The sequence below is a fragment of the Phaethon aethereus genome (assembly GCF_964289735.1).
Source record: "Phaethon aethereus genome assembly, chromosome: 12".
NCBI classification, from domain to species: domain Eukaryota; kingdom Metazoa; phylum Chordata; class Aves; order Phaethontiformes; family Phaethontidae; genus Phaethon; species Phaethon aethereus.
In genome coordinates, this window is record NC_138588.1 from 10,659,460 (window position 1) to 10,677,091 (window position 17,632).

The 17,632-nt window shown below is 36.9% G+C and overlaps 1 protein-coding gene across 1 annotated transcript in view; it reads right to left on the reverse strand.

Annotated features, from left to right (window-relative positions):
* ADAMTSL3 (ADAMTS like 3) overlaps window positions 1-17,632 on the reverse strand; it is a gene marked incomplete at both ends in the record, with an annotated part of 187,579 nt that overhangs the window by 146,317 nt on the left and 23,630 nt on the right. Inside the window, one exon of the mRNA XM_082004922.1 lies at window positions 11,335-11,454. Coding sequence (XP_081861048.1) covers window positions 11,335-11,454 — 120 coding nt within the window. The remainder of the gene's footprint in view (window positions 1-11,334; window positions 11,455-17,632) is intronic.

Sequence of the window (17,632 nt, forward strand, 5' to 3'; positions counted from 1 at the left end):
AAGTTATTTCAAACAGTATAACAAAAAGAGATATTTTGCCATGATATGTTGTATTGATGCTATGAGGCTTTATATGAGCTGTCTGAAAGCACGGCTTGTTTCTTCAGATTTATACCATATAAAACCATAACATTTAGACAAAGGAAGATCATTGACCTATATGCTGCACACTTTGGCAAATGTGCCTATTTTTAGCAATAATGGGGCATGAAAGTGGAGCAGTAAACCACATTTTGTCAATATTTTGTGATGTGATTTGACTACAACATAATTAATGAAACAGATCAAATATTTTAAAAACAGAATTCATTTCAGCATTCATGGTATGTGAATAGGTTTTCTTGTATAAGTCACAGAAAATTCTATGATCCTCACCAAATCTGCCAGGAGTTAGTTCAAACTAACAAAGTTTATTATACGCATCTTTTTGACACCAGATTTGAAAAAAACATTGAACTTGTGTCTCTGCAGAAAACTGAGGCTGCAAGGATGCTTATGCTTTGTAGCATCTATCCCATTTACCAGTAATGCCTTAGTCTAACACTCTACAGTGTTTCCTCTGAGGTACCTGAATCCAATCTGCCTGAAATCAACAGCAAATTTCTTTTGCATTAAAAAATGAAGACCTGATCCAAAGTCTATTGAAATTACCATGATTTTTGAACCAAAGCCTAAATAACCAGGTAAAGGAGAACATGTCTTGTGTTTACAATTGCAACCATCTCCCAAGGGTTATTTTAAAAGCTACAAAAACATCCCATATCATACAGAAGCACATAACTGCTAATTTCTCACTCATGTGCAAATACTCCAGCCTGCTTCATGAACATGCAAATCAGCTAAAGGTCTGGTGCCTTTTTTAAAAGTCCTTTTTTGCCTATGCAACACAAAAATGTTAACTGATGAAAGGGTTATACCATCAAAGCACTAAAATACTTTATCTTACAGCATAACAAAAAAAAAATTTTACTAGCAATAACATATCTTTATAAAGCTACATTACACAGGCTCAAGTGACAAGAGACAAGTTAATCGTCTCAGCGTACTAAAAAAGTCCAGATCATTTCCAGTTCTGACGTCTGACTGCCACTCCTCCTACATCAAGAATCAGCTTAACAGTTGCCTGTCTACAGGAAAGTGAGGGGGAAAAAGCAGAGATTGAAAAGAAATGTTTGATTTGCCAATCATTCCACAAAACGCGGGACCTACAATTTGTGTCAAGTACATTAAAGTACCTAAGGCTAATGTTCACATATAGCATTACTCTTTACCAAAGACCACACTAAACACTCAACCAAAGCATTGGGCACCTTCAACCATTGCCTCAAACCACATGCAAGCATTTATTTCTGTAAATAGTTTCAGACATGCAAAAAGATCTATTGACATTCCCAGGTCATCCCGCACCCTGGAAGTTGCACACAAAGCTTCAATGGTTTCCTGAGGGTGATGGTTTAAAGGGATTAGAAAATAAGCAATATTTTTTAGGCTATGGCCCAAACAGAAAAGCAAGTAACTTTCACACATAAAACAGAGTGAGAAGGAAAAAAATCGTGTTCAAAAAACATGCAGATGTGGCACTCCAAGACATGGTTTAGTGGGCATGGTGGTGTTCGGTTGACAGTTGGACTTCATGATCTTAGAGGTCTTTTCCAACCTTAATGATTCTATGGAAAAAAAAAAAAAACCCGAGCTTTCACAACATGAAGGAATGAATAACAAACTCCATATACTCTTTTTTTTTGTTTTACTTTAATACAAAGCACTCTTCCAGTTACATGGTTTTCTGTAACTGAAAACCATGGTCATTCTCTGTACCCTTAAGTCAAGTGCTGATAAGCCTCCAAGGCCAGGCTCAGCAATAGTGGTGGCGGGAAGCTACGCGTTCAACCTGACACTTGAAACACTGCACCAGGATGCTTAATTGGGGATTACAGCTACTCCTAATATCTCCGATATCTGCATGTACACCTTTTTTTAAAGCCAAACTGATTCTGAAGTTATTATTTCTTATATTATTTCTTCTACCTAACCTTGTTCTGATCCTGAAGCGCAATCATTATTGCCCATCCTACGACCTGCCCTGCAAATCAGTTCTGCTTTCTGTAACAAAAACAGTGAATAATGGCATTTTCCTCTGTTCAGAGATGTTTGACTTTCTTCCTGTTCATCCATCACTACCTTATCAGTCTCTTAACATAACCAAGAAACAAGGGCATAACTCTCCTTCACAAACTGAGACAGTTGTTTATAAAACAGCATAAAGATTTAGCATCCAGTCACTAAAGGAGAAGAGCTCCTGCCATTCCTGGCCATGCTGCAGCTGGATCACTTGACTACATCACATAAACACACTTTTATTGAATTAGATATCAGAAGAGACAGCTGCTGAAAGCTGGGAAATAGAAGACACAGTCCTCTCATTTTGTCATTATATCAACAGCACATTATTAATGTGTGTTGTGAAGCCTGGTACAGTTTATTTCACATTAGGAGCATTAAAATGCTTGAGATCTTACAGTATCACAACCTGTAACACTTTCTAAAGCTCTGAAAATAATACAGTTGTCAGCAGTGATCCTCTCAAGAACCTACATTTACCATTTTTGCTGTTACTGCCAAAAGTGGTAATTAATGTATGTAATTTTCTTCCTTGTGAGCAAATAGCTTTTGAAGTCTAATAGTCAGCAGAAATAAATTAGGTTTACTGGCAAAGCTGACAGTTATTTTGAAATAGTGCGAAGTGAAATAACTGTTTGAAGTGGTAAAAAAATTGTTCTTTAGCTGTCCCAAGGCTGGCTCATTACACAAGTGCTAAGGATATCAAGCACTATTTTAACTATTTCTAGAAACAAAGCCAAGGTATGCAGCTTCTAAAAAGAAGGCTTTTCACTGCGTCTTCCACATCAGTGGCATACAAACTGGAAGAAATTTAGGTTCAAGTATATCTCCACTAAAAAGGTCATTGTGACATCCAACCTGTACTATAAATCTGTTTTCCATGCTGGACAGGCCTGAAAGGACGACTGGCAAGGATGCGAGGGTTGTTATCTACATGCTCTACAATGTAAATTCCTTTCAAATTACCCACTGCCTTGCAAAACAATAGAATGATATCAGAAACACATAGAACGTGTTACATAGAATGACTCATTTTACCAAGCAAGCATTTTACTCAGCATTATTTCAGAGCCAGTATAAACTGAAGTTTCTTTCATTTTTGCACCAAGGCTTTCCGTGTTAAGAGAGAGAATCTGCTATAAACTCTTATGGGTTTTTTAATGTTTTCTGTGGCAGAAGCAACACAGAAGAAAAAAATCCCACTCACCACATTCATCCTTCATCAAAAATTCAGCCATACAGCAATTTTACCTTCTCATTTGCGCAAAACCTAATAAAAGTTCTGAACAGCTTGAAAAGTTCAATAAACTTAGCTGTATTCTTGAAAAACTAAATACAATCTGTTCTGGTCTTGACGGGGGCCAGTGAAAAGAGGGAGTTCTAAAGTACGCTTGCATTGTGTAAACAAACTGATTAATTCACCATTGGGCTTTATCAGCCTAAAACATCCTTTCTTCCATGTACAATCTGAAGAACGGCTTTCCAGTTCCAAGCATTGTGCTTCCTACAGTACTTGAAATTTATCTTTTTTTATTTAGCAGCACTTCTCTACTATATCTCAATGAACTCTTATTGATAGATGACAGCAGCGGTGCGTCAGAGCTGTGTAAGCACGTGATCATTTCTGCTACCTCCAGACCTTTCAGTCTTAATTTAGAAGTCTGAAGCTAAGCCTTTATCAATGTCAAAATTCTTGGATAAGTACATGTTCCAACTGCTGGGGGTGCACTGGGGGCATGAGGATGTCAGTGGTAAATTCACATTACATTGTATCAATCTCTCACCATTTAATTATTTTTCTCCAGTAAAGAATAACAAATGAATGCCTAGTGTGTATATCGTTAATTCATTTTATCAGGTGTCTTTTTACTAGTTCAATGTAGCAGAATCGAGTTAAAGACTTCACAGGAGAATATTTGCCCAAGTACACATTCTTCTGTCTGCCTGGGAGGAGAGAGGGGAGACCTTAAATCTGTTTAACTGAAATATTTTCATTTCTTAGGAATATTTAGTTTCTTCAGTTCTTAGGAACTGAAAATTTTATTTGGGAAAACTCTAAACTGAAAACCTCGGAACACGAAACACTGAACATGAGATCGAAAAATTCCGTCCTTTATGAAAAATGTGCATGGCAGAGACACTACAAAAACAATGCACTTTAATATTAAGCATTTTGTTTTTATATAGACCTCAAATTGAATAAACATGTAATTGTGGCCCCAAAGATACGTACAAGAAAAAAAAGGAAGAAAATAAGTGTATCAGAAAGTAATGTGTTTTAAGAATTAAGTTCTATTTTCCATTAGTAGAAAAGATACTCATGATAATTTGTCATTCAGTCCCTACAAATAGGTATTTCCTCTAATCTGAATCTTCCTCCTACCCAAGTCGGTGGTCCGAGTCACATACTGTGTCCAAGCTGCTCTCAACACCACTCCAAGCAGGGGTATATAGCAAAGCTTGATGCATCCCTGTATAGCCTTTTATCATCCATTAGAGCAGCCCCAGTGTCTTCCCAGCACCCAGGGGAGCAGGAGTAACAGAAACACCTGGAAGTTTATGTCCATTATCCTTTCTTTCTTGAGAAGTCATTTTGGGAGAGGACCTTGCAAATGAGGGGCTGCTTCTGCTACTTGGGAACCCTCTGCCAGCTGCTGAGGCCAGTATTATCACAGCCACAGAAGGACTAAGGATCCAGGCCAAGGAGTTTCACCACAGAATTTAGTGGCATAGGATTACAGCCTCATAGCAGGTATTTGATCCAAATTGAAATGATATAAAGTGTGTTTTCTGCAGAAATTGTATTATTACAGATTCCCTGTGAAGGCACTTATCCTGCATGAGGTGAAGACCTACTGGCTTCTGTGTGCGATTTACATACAGAGACCTTTGGCAGGGTTGGGACTAATGCAGTAACACAAACAGAATAAGAAAGTCTGTAGTTCTTAGTGCACTAAGAAAAACGTACTGTGTGCAGCACTTGCCTCTTCGCACACCAAATCCCTGAGCTTACAATGTTAGTTGGTGCTTTAGAAAGTGTCAGTTCCCCATTCAGTTTGCCAATAAACAAGAGTACGATAAAACAGTTTTCAGTTCACTGGGCAATCTATCACACACAAGAACATATCACTAATGATATAATTACTTGTGCATACACTAGTCACACACTTCCAGCAAGCAATTAGCCTAAACAAAAGCATTGTTTTAACAGGATCATGCCTACTGACTTAGGCAGTACCAGTCTCTGTAAGAGCAGTTTTGCCTGAAATTGTAAGTGGTTTTCATTTGCTCTTAATCCCTGCCTCCTTTCCCTGCCTCCCACTCCAAATCAGAAACACATTTCACTTGATTGCAGAGGTAATTTCCTTATCCAAGCAATATTAAAAAAATCTTAAAGAGGTCCAAATCTGAATGCACAAAATAAATGTATCAAAAAAATCAAGCAGAAGAATTGAAAATATTAGGGAGAACCTAACATCAGCTTCAGTTAAATTTCCATGAAAATACCAAATGATGCCTTTTATCTTCACACAGCCTTACAAAGACATGGCTCTAAACTCCTTGAAAATTATTTAAAACTCCTTATTAACATCTGTAGGAGTACCATAAACCTGACCTCATAATTTGTTACTTACACAAGATGTCCCAGCTATCCCAGGATTCAGGTCAGAGGAATTTCTGTTATCCTGATATCAGCACACCAGCTGAGTAAGGACTGCAAGGTCAGCCCCTTACTCAGCTGAAAAGGAATATTTCTAACATAATATTGAAATTCAGGTAGCCAAGTATTAGCAGTTACACCTCTGGTGCTTAGACAAAGTTAAGTTTACCAGCTCACTCAGAATACAAACACAGAATCACAGGGAGTGTTTGCTGGTGGAAGGTCTGCATTGTAGAAAAACACCTGAAATAGTTTATGCCCACTTGAGAACAGTTTGTTTCATTCCAAAAAGACTCTCTAATTAAGGAGCTAGACATTGAGATTCAAGATGTTAAGTCTTTTTAATGGTTCTGAATGCTTCTTCAGGGTATCAACAAAAATGTCATGTCACAGTATAACACAAGTTTCTGGCTCCTTCTCCAAAAGGAGAGGGCTGGAGCTTTATGTACTTGGGTAGCAAGCATGCTGTTAACTACAAATCTTACTCCCTTCTCAGGATTAGAGCTTGTCTTCACTGATGTGTTAATTTGAAGTAAATTCGTCCTCTACATGACTCATCTCCAAGCCCAAAGATTTTCACTGGTGATTTACATGCAAACTAGCTGGCAATGGAATAAAAAGGCTCAGACTAGGAGCAGAAGCCAGCAAGCAGCTGATACTCAAGAGCAGGCTGTGACTCACGTACAGTTCCACAGGCAGACCAGGGAGGATGGCAATCATCAGCAAGTGGAGTGAGGAAAGCAGGTGAGAGAAATTGGGGAGAAAATGGCTGTCAGCCCAGTGGGATCCAAAAGACAACTTCCGTCCACATAATAGTTTACTTCATATGATATGAAAAACTTACACAAACATTTATTGCTGGCTGGCTACAAGCAAAAGGGTGAAAGAATAGGTTCCATCAGTTTATTTTTACATTAATTTTTTTAAGTCATCCAGATCCTGGGTTCCACTGCCTTTAATGCTTTAACATGCTGCTTCCTCTCCTGAAAAAGCAGAAACAAAGCCAGAGTATTTCTCTTTGTGGAGGACGCAGCATATATCAGAATATTTACTCTCCCAATTTTGGCATTCACTTTTCTAGCAAACCCAAAGAAAGGCTAGTTCTTAACAGAACAGTAACAGCCTCAGCCTACGTATTACAGCTTGCACACCTAGCTGAAAACAGACTCACCGGTTTCTACGTTACCTCGCATAGCTAAATACAAGTCTGAAAGTGCAGATTGTCATTATTTTAATTGTTTGCTGGCTGGTTTCAAGATGCCCATATTTATCACTCTTCCTGACTGCATTTAAAAAAAAGAGATTTGTTTAGAAACACTACATTTCTTTGCCAACATTGAACTACTTTGTGCCATATGTCTAATTCCCAAATCAGGGTGTCCTTGTTATGAGTTTAAACTAGTAAACATCATAAAACTCTGAAGGAGCAAGGTCAGCTAGAAAGCTAATTGGTCAAGCAAACATTTTCTCACTTAAAAGAAGATAACCTCTCTTTCTTTTTTCTTTCCTTCCCCCCCTCAAGAGCTGTCGCTTTCAGCCAGCCAGTCAAAGTGGAAAGGTACTTCAAACATATTCAGCCCAAGCAAGTTTTCACTGCTGTCCTTGTTGGTGGTCCGTCATATGGAATGGTTTTAATACTTGGAAGCAGTACCTTAAGTGTCAGAAAACAAGAACATTTCATTTCTGCAAGAAAGCTTTCCAGTACTACTAGTATTCTGGAAAAGAAAAAAAATTCCTTGTAGTAGATTAAAAGGTGAAAAGCCAAAAGAAACCAGAAAGAAAACTAGGAAACTATTCCTTATGGCAAGGTTCAACTCATATCTCAAAGTTGGGGGGAAGACTATTACTTATATATTTGTTTTAAAATTCATTCAAGAATGATAGGAGAGGGGCATATTTTTGTCAGTCTCAAATTTCTAATGGCAAATGAAGTCTTTGGCTGTGCATCAAAACCTATTTGGTACTAAGTTAGATTTAAATTACATTGACTCAGTAGAATTTTAGAAATGCAGTACGCAATGCACTGATGCAAGACATAGCTTGCTGAACAATGCAGGAGCTATAAGAAAATGCTCGATGTAAACATTTCTACATTTCTGTTCTTTGGGAGCCCTCAAAAGTATTTGCTTTGAATCACTGTTTTTCTTTTTCCCTGAAGATAAAGCAGTAAATGTGTCAAAACGATAATGTACCATTCTGTCCAGATGTCACCTCAGTGAATAAAGGTGGCAATATCTAATCAGGTCTTATAAAGTATTTTCTTCTATAGTCATTGAGGGGGTAAAAAAAAAAATATATATTCACTGAATTTTGAAAATATCTAGCCAAAGAATTTCATCTGCACATAATTCTCAAGTACACACATAGCAACTGAATATGCAAAAGGGGTTAGTGCGATTCTGTACAAAAATGAGAGCACAGTCCTGCCAGATTAAACCAGAACAAAATGTACTATCTTGCATGTACCACATGAATCCATATGTAATTTTGCTGGGCTAGAACAGAGTACAGTGTGTTCCCATTAATATTTACTCATCTTCCATTTCAAACTGTAAGCTTGTCTTTTCAGATAGCAAATACTTTTGAATATTTAAGTAAAAGCTAGTTCTGTTTTACTGAGATTACTTACTAACAAAGGAATGAATGATCCTGATTAAACTGGCTCCCTGCTTGAAAAATATCACACACAACAGCCAAAGAAAACCCCTTTGAAACATTCCTGTGTTTGGAGGGTGTAAGGAAACTGATCTTGGATCATGATGACGATGATGATGCTATATAAAAACAATATCCATCTAACCCAACAAACTAGAAATTTTATTCGCCTGGATGTGAGAAACAGTGCAAGGGCAGAAGGGCACACTTGGGAAAATATGGAAGGATCATCTTTCCTGCAAGGGTCTCGACATCTTGTTGGCTAGCCAAAAGAACAGATGTTACGAGCTACCCTCTTTTCCACAGTGTTAGGAACCTCTCATCCCTCTTACCTGTTCTTCTTCCTTCCATGAATACAGATGGAGGTATGATCTTCACAGTAGGTCAGATAAGACTGATCTCTTGTTTTGTTGGGGTCAAGTGCACAAGATTATTCCACTTTTCAAATTTTCAACTAAATTAGTGTAACTTAGGATGTACAGGAACACCAGGGCTCTGTAGGGATGCCCATGGGACAATTCTGGTGTTCAGGGAAAAGGAAGGAATGTATTTCCCACAGGCCAGCACCCCTTCACAGCGGGGCATGATAGAAAGTAGATTGCTAAAATTGAATTAAGTTGTGTGAGAAGATGCTACTGCATTATTATTTTTTTTTTATTATTATGTGGCAACATTCCTGTACTGATTCCATTTCAATGTCAGATACATTAGGTAATTAAAAATGGCCTTTCAATGTACATACATTCCTGTCTCTCTATTCACCTGCATACCCTTATCACAACTACCACATATTGAGCCTATACATACCAACTTACAAAAATTCAAGAAATTAACTGATGAAGGATTTTCATCCTCTGGCTTAAGACTTCCTTCCATTTGTAGAGTAAATTTCATATGGAAGAGTAGAATGAAATACAGAAAATTTAAAAAATTTGAGTTTTCTGACTCAATTGATCACATGATAAAATTTTATGAACATTTCAGCAAAAGCATAAGTAAATTATAACTGTACATCATTATGGTCCTATGATTAATGTCCTAGAAAGTTAAGGACAATAATCTTTCTGTTTACTGAAGAATTCTTGTTTTACTCGCAGAAAGGTAAACTAAAGCTATATATCATTTCCCATCTGCATTCAATGTATTTCTATTTTTTAATAAACAATGCTTGACTGAATTTCTTTTAAAAGAAACTACTACTAATACAGTTGCTTTTATTTTCAACATTGTCATGTGTTAGCACCATTTTGAGTTCCACGAATTCAAACTTATACATATAAGAATTCATATTTATACTCATTCTGCTCACTAAGTGTCTGGGAAGAGCAGACTGCAAAGCTGAATCACATTTGTGAAGAACAGAAGCTGATGATATCCCAGATCCAATTCAGATACCAATGGAATTAATGGAAAACTTTCCATCAAAGGGAACTGAGCTTGGAACTGGCTTCTGTTTAGAGCTATGCTGGTATTTGAGCATTTTGGGGAGGGGAATTAATTTTTTTTTGTTTTCAATCAGCTTTGCTATTCACATAGTCTGAACAGTCTATTCAAAGACTAAGACTATCCCTCTGTTATGTTTATCTTCTCCAAATTATTCTGCATTTAATGGAAGTTATTTTGATCAAAGTGTATAACCTTTATAGGGTTTTTCAACTAGTGTCATTAAATGCAGCCCAAGTTGCAGCTGCATTTTACTGTCCTGTAAGTTATTGCTTTCCCAGGTGTTTGGTCTAGAGAACAACTTACCCAAGTACCTTTTCTGTTGATAATCAAGACCCTCTAGGGTAGCAAAAGTATGAATTATTGTAAACATATTTAAACTAAATTCAAAATTTACAGTAGCTCAGCATGCTTTCTATTGCATCTTTTCTGCTTCATATTGTCTTCCTAAAAAGATACTCAGTCTAAAGTTTTTATAAGCTCATTTCAGTTCTCATCTTTTTAGAGTAGTAATGAGCAAACTATTTTTCTTAAAGTAGCTCCTGCAAGGAGACTATCTGTCAAAATAAAGCTGGCAGTCACTTGACAGAACCATACCTTGTGACTGCAGGGCAAGTTTGGCTCTTCTCTCACTTTCAAAGGGAGTGTTTCCTAACAAATTCCCTCCTCTTACATTAAGAAATGTACTGTAAGTGTCTATGAATGTAATTCGGACAGGTTTGATGTGAAGTTCAACTGACTTCTGGAATACATTGTGTTATGAGTAAATTTCCACAGCATGCCACACATTTCCTAGGTTTACTTTAGATCTTTTGCCAAGATTAACAGCATTTCTTTCATGTTGCTTTCTTTACATTTATATCTATATTCCATGTTTAACATAACGTTTCTATGGGTCTGGAGAAAGCATTAAAGATCTTTAACTTTAAAAAACATAATTTGTTGCTTTCTAAACACTCTGCTTCATCCATTATTACACTTTGCATTTGTTTCTTTATAATTCACTCTACCCCTCCTTCTGAAAACTTCATGAACTAATAAAATGTGCTGACTTTTCACAAGCTGGGATATGCAAGATCTGCCTCGTACTGATTTATCCAGGAAATAAAAAAATTTAGGATAGGTCAAACAATTCACAGAAAGGACAAGAACCTCTATTTCTACACATTTTACAGAACTAACTATAAACATCTTTTAACACACCACTAAAACACTGTTGCTTTTGTCTCTACTACATCCTATTAATATTTTCCATAAGTGGTTTTGATCTATTATTTCTACAATTAAGTGCCTTAATTTTCATTTCCTATAGTGTGTTATCATTCAATTTGCTATAGATCTGATGTCTTCAAAAGATAACACACACTTTTTTCCTTAATTTGTTTCACAGTAATTATAGCTCAGAGTTATATGCATGGGACAATCTTTATCATTTTCACATAGGGCATACTGACCTGGTCATCGTAACGGTAAGTGAGGAATTGTTCCCCTGTGGTATCCTCAAGAAAACTCCCCTGTGGAGAAAGTGCAAACTCGGGCAAGAAGTATGCACCTTGGGATTGCTCTGCTCTTGTCTGTAAGAGATTCAGAAAGACCAAATTACAGCTACTACAAACACAAGTCAAAATTTTAAAAACTGTATGCATATAATTACAAAGAGTAGATACAAACTTCTGGGGGAAAAAAATGGTATGTTTTCAGGTATTCTACAGTATTTCTAGGTGGATACTTTGCTACAGACATCTGTGACAAGGATATACCAAATGCTTACAGGGGTCCAAACCCAAACAAGATGCCTCCATAGCAGAATCATCTATTAAATAAAAGGATACCATCTCTGGCTTATCAACTATCACCACAAACACCACACTGGAAAAGCAACATTAAGCAATATACTTTCTTTTTCCTTATATACTTCACTAGACAGTTACTGGCTGCTACAGATAACAGGCTTTTGGTTAAATACAGTATATCTATTATTAGAGGAAGATACAAAGACATAGAATAATTTATTCTTGAGAGTTCATCTAGTCCAGCCTCCTCAAAGTAGGGTAACCTATGAAACCATGACACAATGAATTACCTTTCTATCCTTCAGGATAGAAAGATAGATAGCATACTACTGCAAAGAAGAAATCAGAAGGGAGCAGGGGGTGACTGGAGAGAACACCAGGCAGTGGCCAATATTGGTTCTGTACACAATTCGCAGTTGGTGAAGAGCATTTGAGAATAGACTGGGACAGGATGAAGGGCCCATTTCAAGCTACAGAGGAGCTAATTCTGTCAGAATCAGCCAATATCTCCAACTGGGCTGATACCTGGGCCCTTATTAGACAAACAGCTTTTGCTTAACTATACATGTTCAATAATCACAACACACCTGGAATGTGCTAGACATGCTGAACACATCCCGGTTGAATTCCCTGTCATTGTGTTGTAGGTCTAAAGCATCCCAGATACATAGAAAATATACTGCGCTGACACGTGTGTCCTTATTCCTACTACATGGTAACTCTGAGAAGTTAATTGGTTTGCACACAAGAAAATCAGCAATCGTGTTCTGAGTGCAGGATACTGAGGCCAGCTGTGGTAGGGGGAGAGTGGAAAGGCCAGGGAAATGAAAATTACCTTCCAAGAGGCTGAAACCTTTCGGGGAAGAAAACAAGGTCTGAGATGGTACAAGTTACTGCTGGATGTTTCCCAATGAGTCAACTTAATAAATGGGGTTTATTAATGGGGTTTGCTATATTTTGACATGCACATAGTAATTTTACATGAAAGCTAGCAGTTGCCATCGACCAGTTTCTCGACTGTTGACTAGAACTGTACCAAATATGGGTGTGTTATCTCAGTGCCAGATAACTAGAGATTTCTAAAGCAATCCACATAATTCAACCAGTTTGTGGTGGAAAAGGAAGGCAAGACCTGCAGTTTCTCTTCTGCAGTAAATTCACTTTCTGAAGCTCAAAACTTGTATCATAAAAAGCAGATGACATGTCATTCACAGTATGGGTCTGGAGAAGCTTACATTGCTTTTGCTTACTCTGTTCTGCAAAGAAGCTGCTGTCAGCCTCTCAGACTGTAAAACCCATCATTCGTGACAGCATTAAATTAACATACTTGTTTTAAATCAAGCAATCTTCATATAAACTAGAAATAGCTTGCAAAGGACATGTCTAGACTAGGGTAAAGGTCATATTTTAGCATGCAAGACTGAACAAGGTTTTAAAGAGGATTTTTTCATCAGTCCTGCATAAGAGTAATTCATGTTCACATCATGTTATCATGACATTTCTATAAAGCCTATTACAGCAGTGGTCTCACTTTAGCCAACTGACTTTATTTATGCAGAATTAAATCATAAAATATGGAATAAATTTCCATTTGATAACAACAGTTTCCCCATAAAGCAACCAAGAGAGATTCATAGTTATGCTTCATGCTAAATGCAAGCTGGCTGCAGCTGATGCAAGCCTTGACACGTTAAGTATAACCCAGACATGAAACTGGCTGACATAATCTGGCATTTTTCCCCACTGGTTTCAATGGGCTATCGATAGATCCTATGTGAAGGAATACGGCAATGATGTAATCCTATGATTTCAGTACAGGACTAATGGATAAGAGATTTGTGTTCTAAATCTCTGGTGGCCTGAGTTAAAGCACTTAACATTTCCACCTCAGTTTCCCCAGGTTTAAAACACAATTGCAACACCAACTGACCTATATTAATGATGTATTGTAAAGTTTAGTTTATATTTGTAAAATACTTTCGAAAAGAATAGTGTTAAGTGCTAGCAACTGATAATTTTTTGAAAGAGCTGCCTAATTTATAGACAGAAGAGAATCCAGATTACCCCACCAGACTTCTCTAGATAAATGCGTCTATCATACTGTTGCTAAACTTCCCATAAACAAATTGGTCAGTAGTATAGGTAGCAATTAACTTGCATGTGTTTCTCTTCTTTATAAGCTAAGCGTTTAAAATGGAAAGTCTTTGGACGTTCATCAGTATTATGCCTTGAATATAAAAGATGCCAACATTTGAAGCTGAAACAACAATTTAATAAGTATGACATGAAAAACTAAGGGCTTCTCTGACACACGTTCGATTTTCACATTTAAAGCTAATGAGCATCTAGCTACTGGAGACGCAGAAGAATGCTTGCTAGATTAAGGCAAGCAAAATCTGGTTTCCAAGCATGGGAAAACCAGTGTAAAAGATGAAAGTTTCATAAGGTTACACAGGAGGTTACAATGGATCTGCTAACAGCAATAGGTACTACTACCTACCTAGTATTACTAAAGTAAGGAATAATGCAGGAAAGCATTTAATTAAAAATAAAAATCTACTAAGAACACACTACCAGTTGTTATGGCAAGGAGATGTTGAAGCCAAGTAATTACAGCTGATAAACAACCCAAATCAAGAAGGTCATTAAAAAGATCAAAGCATCAAATTCTCAAAGAACTCTTTTGTATCAAAGTAGCAGAAAAACAATTTTTGCCCTCTAGATATAGATATCTTCAAATAAGCTGCATGTATCCAGTACACTTTCATTGAGTACAATACATTGTACTCAACACAAAACGTGCTGTTTCCACTTAGTCCACTTTATTCCCCACTGAGGAATCTACCAATGTTCCTTGTGAGGCTTTTATATTTCTATAGGCACTTTTGCTTAAACGCCATTCAAATTTCAACAGTCTGTAGGTTTGTAGTATATCTGGGATCATCTCAATGACTTGCCTAATCCAATATAAATTCATGTTTTAAACTAAAGGTTGCAAGTGCAAGTTTCAGAAAACAATTATATTTCATGTTAGTGTTTTAAGTCTGTTTAATGGCCAGTTTAATGTTAATAACTTTACATTAAACATATCAAATTAAAAGTACACTTAAAATTTAGAACAGGCATTTTAAACCAGCTTTTACGATCTTAAGCATATGAAGACAGTAGAAGGTGATAACGTAGTCAAACCAGATATTATAATAATCACTGTATAAAATTCATTGAAATTAATATATCAGGTAGCAAGGAAGTGTGTACTACCATACTGACAAAGAAGAACATTTAAAAATTGGAAAGAAATGGGCATTTGAAAATCTTTCTGGGTATCAGTTAATCAGAACTTATTAATCAGAAACTGAAAAAAATTAGGTCATCCATGCTACATCATTCTACCTGTGTGATCAAGGAGAACTGTCCCAATAAGTAGATAATGTATGTAGGTTCTGGGAGGTGTAAAATGGCACTGGTTTTATTCAAAGGCTTATGCTCTGAGCACAGCTTTGATCTCAGGTCATGACCGCTTCCTCACTCATCGCTCCCCACCTGAGTGTTTAAAGACTAAAGTACTCTTCCACTTTCAGTTGCAGAAAACAAAATTAATAGCTTATATCCAAGCCTCTTGTTTTTAGATCTCCCTCCACCAAGACTTGCATGTTGTCATTTTTACTGCTGCCCCATTTCATTGCTCTGTATATCGCTCTGACTAGAAGCCGACTAGAAGCATCTGCCCAAGTTGAAGTTGCTGGATTTGAGGATTTTATATTTTATTACTGAAAGTAAGAGGGATGATTACCAAGTGCTTCCCAGACAATACTGACATTAGCAAGTAGCACAGCCCAGTAGGATTGAATCTAAAGAAAACAAAAAATGGTGTGCACTACCGAATGCCCACACAAAGCGTATTTGAAGGATAGCAGCTTGTTTTAAGCTAGCTCTAGCAAATCCTATGGACTGAGTATCTCTTAGTGACTGAAGCAAAGTAGGTGTGCTGCTGGGGCACATCTTCTGGTTCAGTTTGACCCAAAAGGAATCCTGTTAGTGCACTCAAACCAGTACACAAGGCAAACTACTTCAACTGCTCTTTTGCCTTGATACCTAGGTTTAATATTAATTATTGCCATCCAACTCACTTGTAATTATCAAGTCAGAGCAATTGCTAAAATATAGTTTCCCTATGACTAAAAATTACAAACATTAATCAGTAGTCATTCCTTCCAAGGTACAGATTAAGAATTTAAATCCGAGGATTTAAACTGTTATTGTAATTTCAGGTAAGTTAAAAAACATAGTTTAGTCTACAGTTCTCGGGGATCATTTGGTAACAAAGGCTACGACAAAGTTCAACCGAACCTCATAATAAGATGCCACTATTCTATTTAATCATAGCCACCAGGAGACCGGAGAGTAATTGTTCCATATTTACATATAAACAGCAGCAGATTTCTAAAGTGAGCTTTCTGCTAAGTCCGAGTTGTGAAGGTCAAGAAGATGAGAAATCAGATGGAATGTCTCAAAGAAATGACTTGAACATAATTAGAAATAAAACACTAATCTTTCAGGTACAGAGAAATTTTTAATTTTAGAACACATTAAGAGAAAAAGAACTATGCTCATATGTACACTTCTTAATGCAAATCAGCATTACCTAGACTTAAAACAGTCATTCCTTAACTAAGCCCATGTGCTTGCTGAAATTGGGGGCATAACAAGAACAAATGGTTTTGTGTAATGAAGAAAATTAAAACTTCCAAATCATCTATTTTAAATGCCAAAGATGACAAAATACCACGCTCCTCCTGAAACCGCCTCACTATCTTGTTTTTAAAAAGAGGAGCAGATGAAAGATAAACGTCCGGTCACCTAAAGCTTCATAGTTACGCACAACCGCACTATCCTGCCCAAAGTAATTCTATAAAAAAAGACCAGCACAGTGAAGGCAGTTTGCTTCCCATAGTTCTGTGACTCTTACTAGTTCTTGTTGGAAGGGGAAAATTGGGCAAGGTCTTGAGAGTGTTATTTTCCAAAAATCCCTGTTTTAGGGAAAAAGACAGGAAAAGCAGATAAAGTGAGGAAAAACTATCTGCATTCTTAATGACTTGTAAATACATGTTTGTCAGATTAATATGTATGGCAAGTCCAATCATATACCAAAATGTGTGCCTTCCAATTTAATTCAAGTTAAATATTTGTCTACTAAGCTGCTGTAGCATATGATTTATGCCCCAGGGAAGTAATATACCAGCTAAGTAGCAGTTCAGTTTAATGGATTTTCAAGGACTGAAGTACAAAAAAGTAAGATAGAGCATAGGACTCCAGTCTCATCACAACATGAAGATGTGTGTTAGCAGATGAAGTCACATTAACAGTTCAGAACTTCAGGCATCTCCAGGGCAAGCAATTCTGATGAACAGATATCTAGTAAGACTCAGATTAGCTTTTGTCATGGCCAAGATTTACAAAAACAGCTTCCTAATGCTAGACGCTCTGAAATATTTAAAGACCCTGCAAGTGAACTGAGTTTCCACAGAATCTGTCAGCAGCCCAGCATGTCTGGAGACCAGGCCAATTATTTAATTATTAATATTATTAATATTAAACCAAGAGGCCAGCATTTCAAATGAGAATTAAACTATAAACATCATTTCTTCTAAAAAAAGAAAAAGGACTCAGCTAAACTGATGAAAGTCAAGCACTTCTTCATAAACAAACCCTGAAATACTGAACATGACTGTCAGATTTCATCAGGAAAGTCACAAGTGACATGACAAGACAACCTGAAAGACTGAACCAAAAGTTATTCCAGGGACAGAGCTCAAGTGACTCAAGGATTGTTTTTCTGTGGTGCATGCTCTGTATTAAAGGCAGACTTCACACCTGATTTAAGCCCAAATCTAATGATTTTTTTCCTCTCATCTCTCATTCTAGACCTTTTAGAACATGTAGAAATAAAACAAGCTTG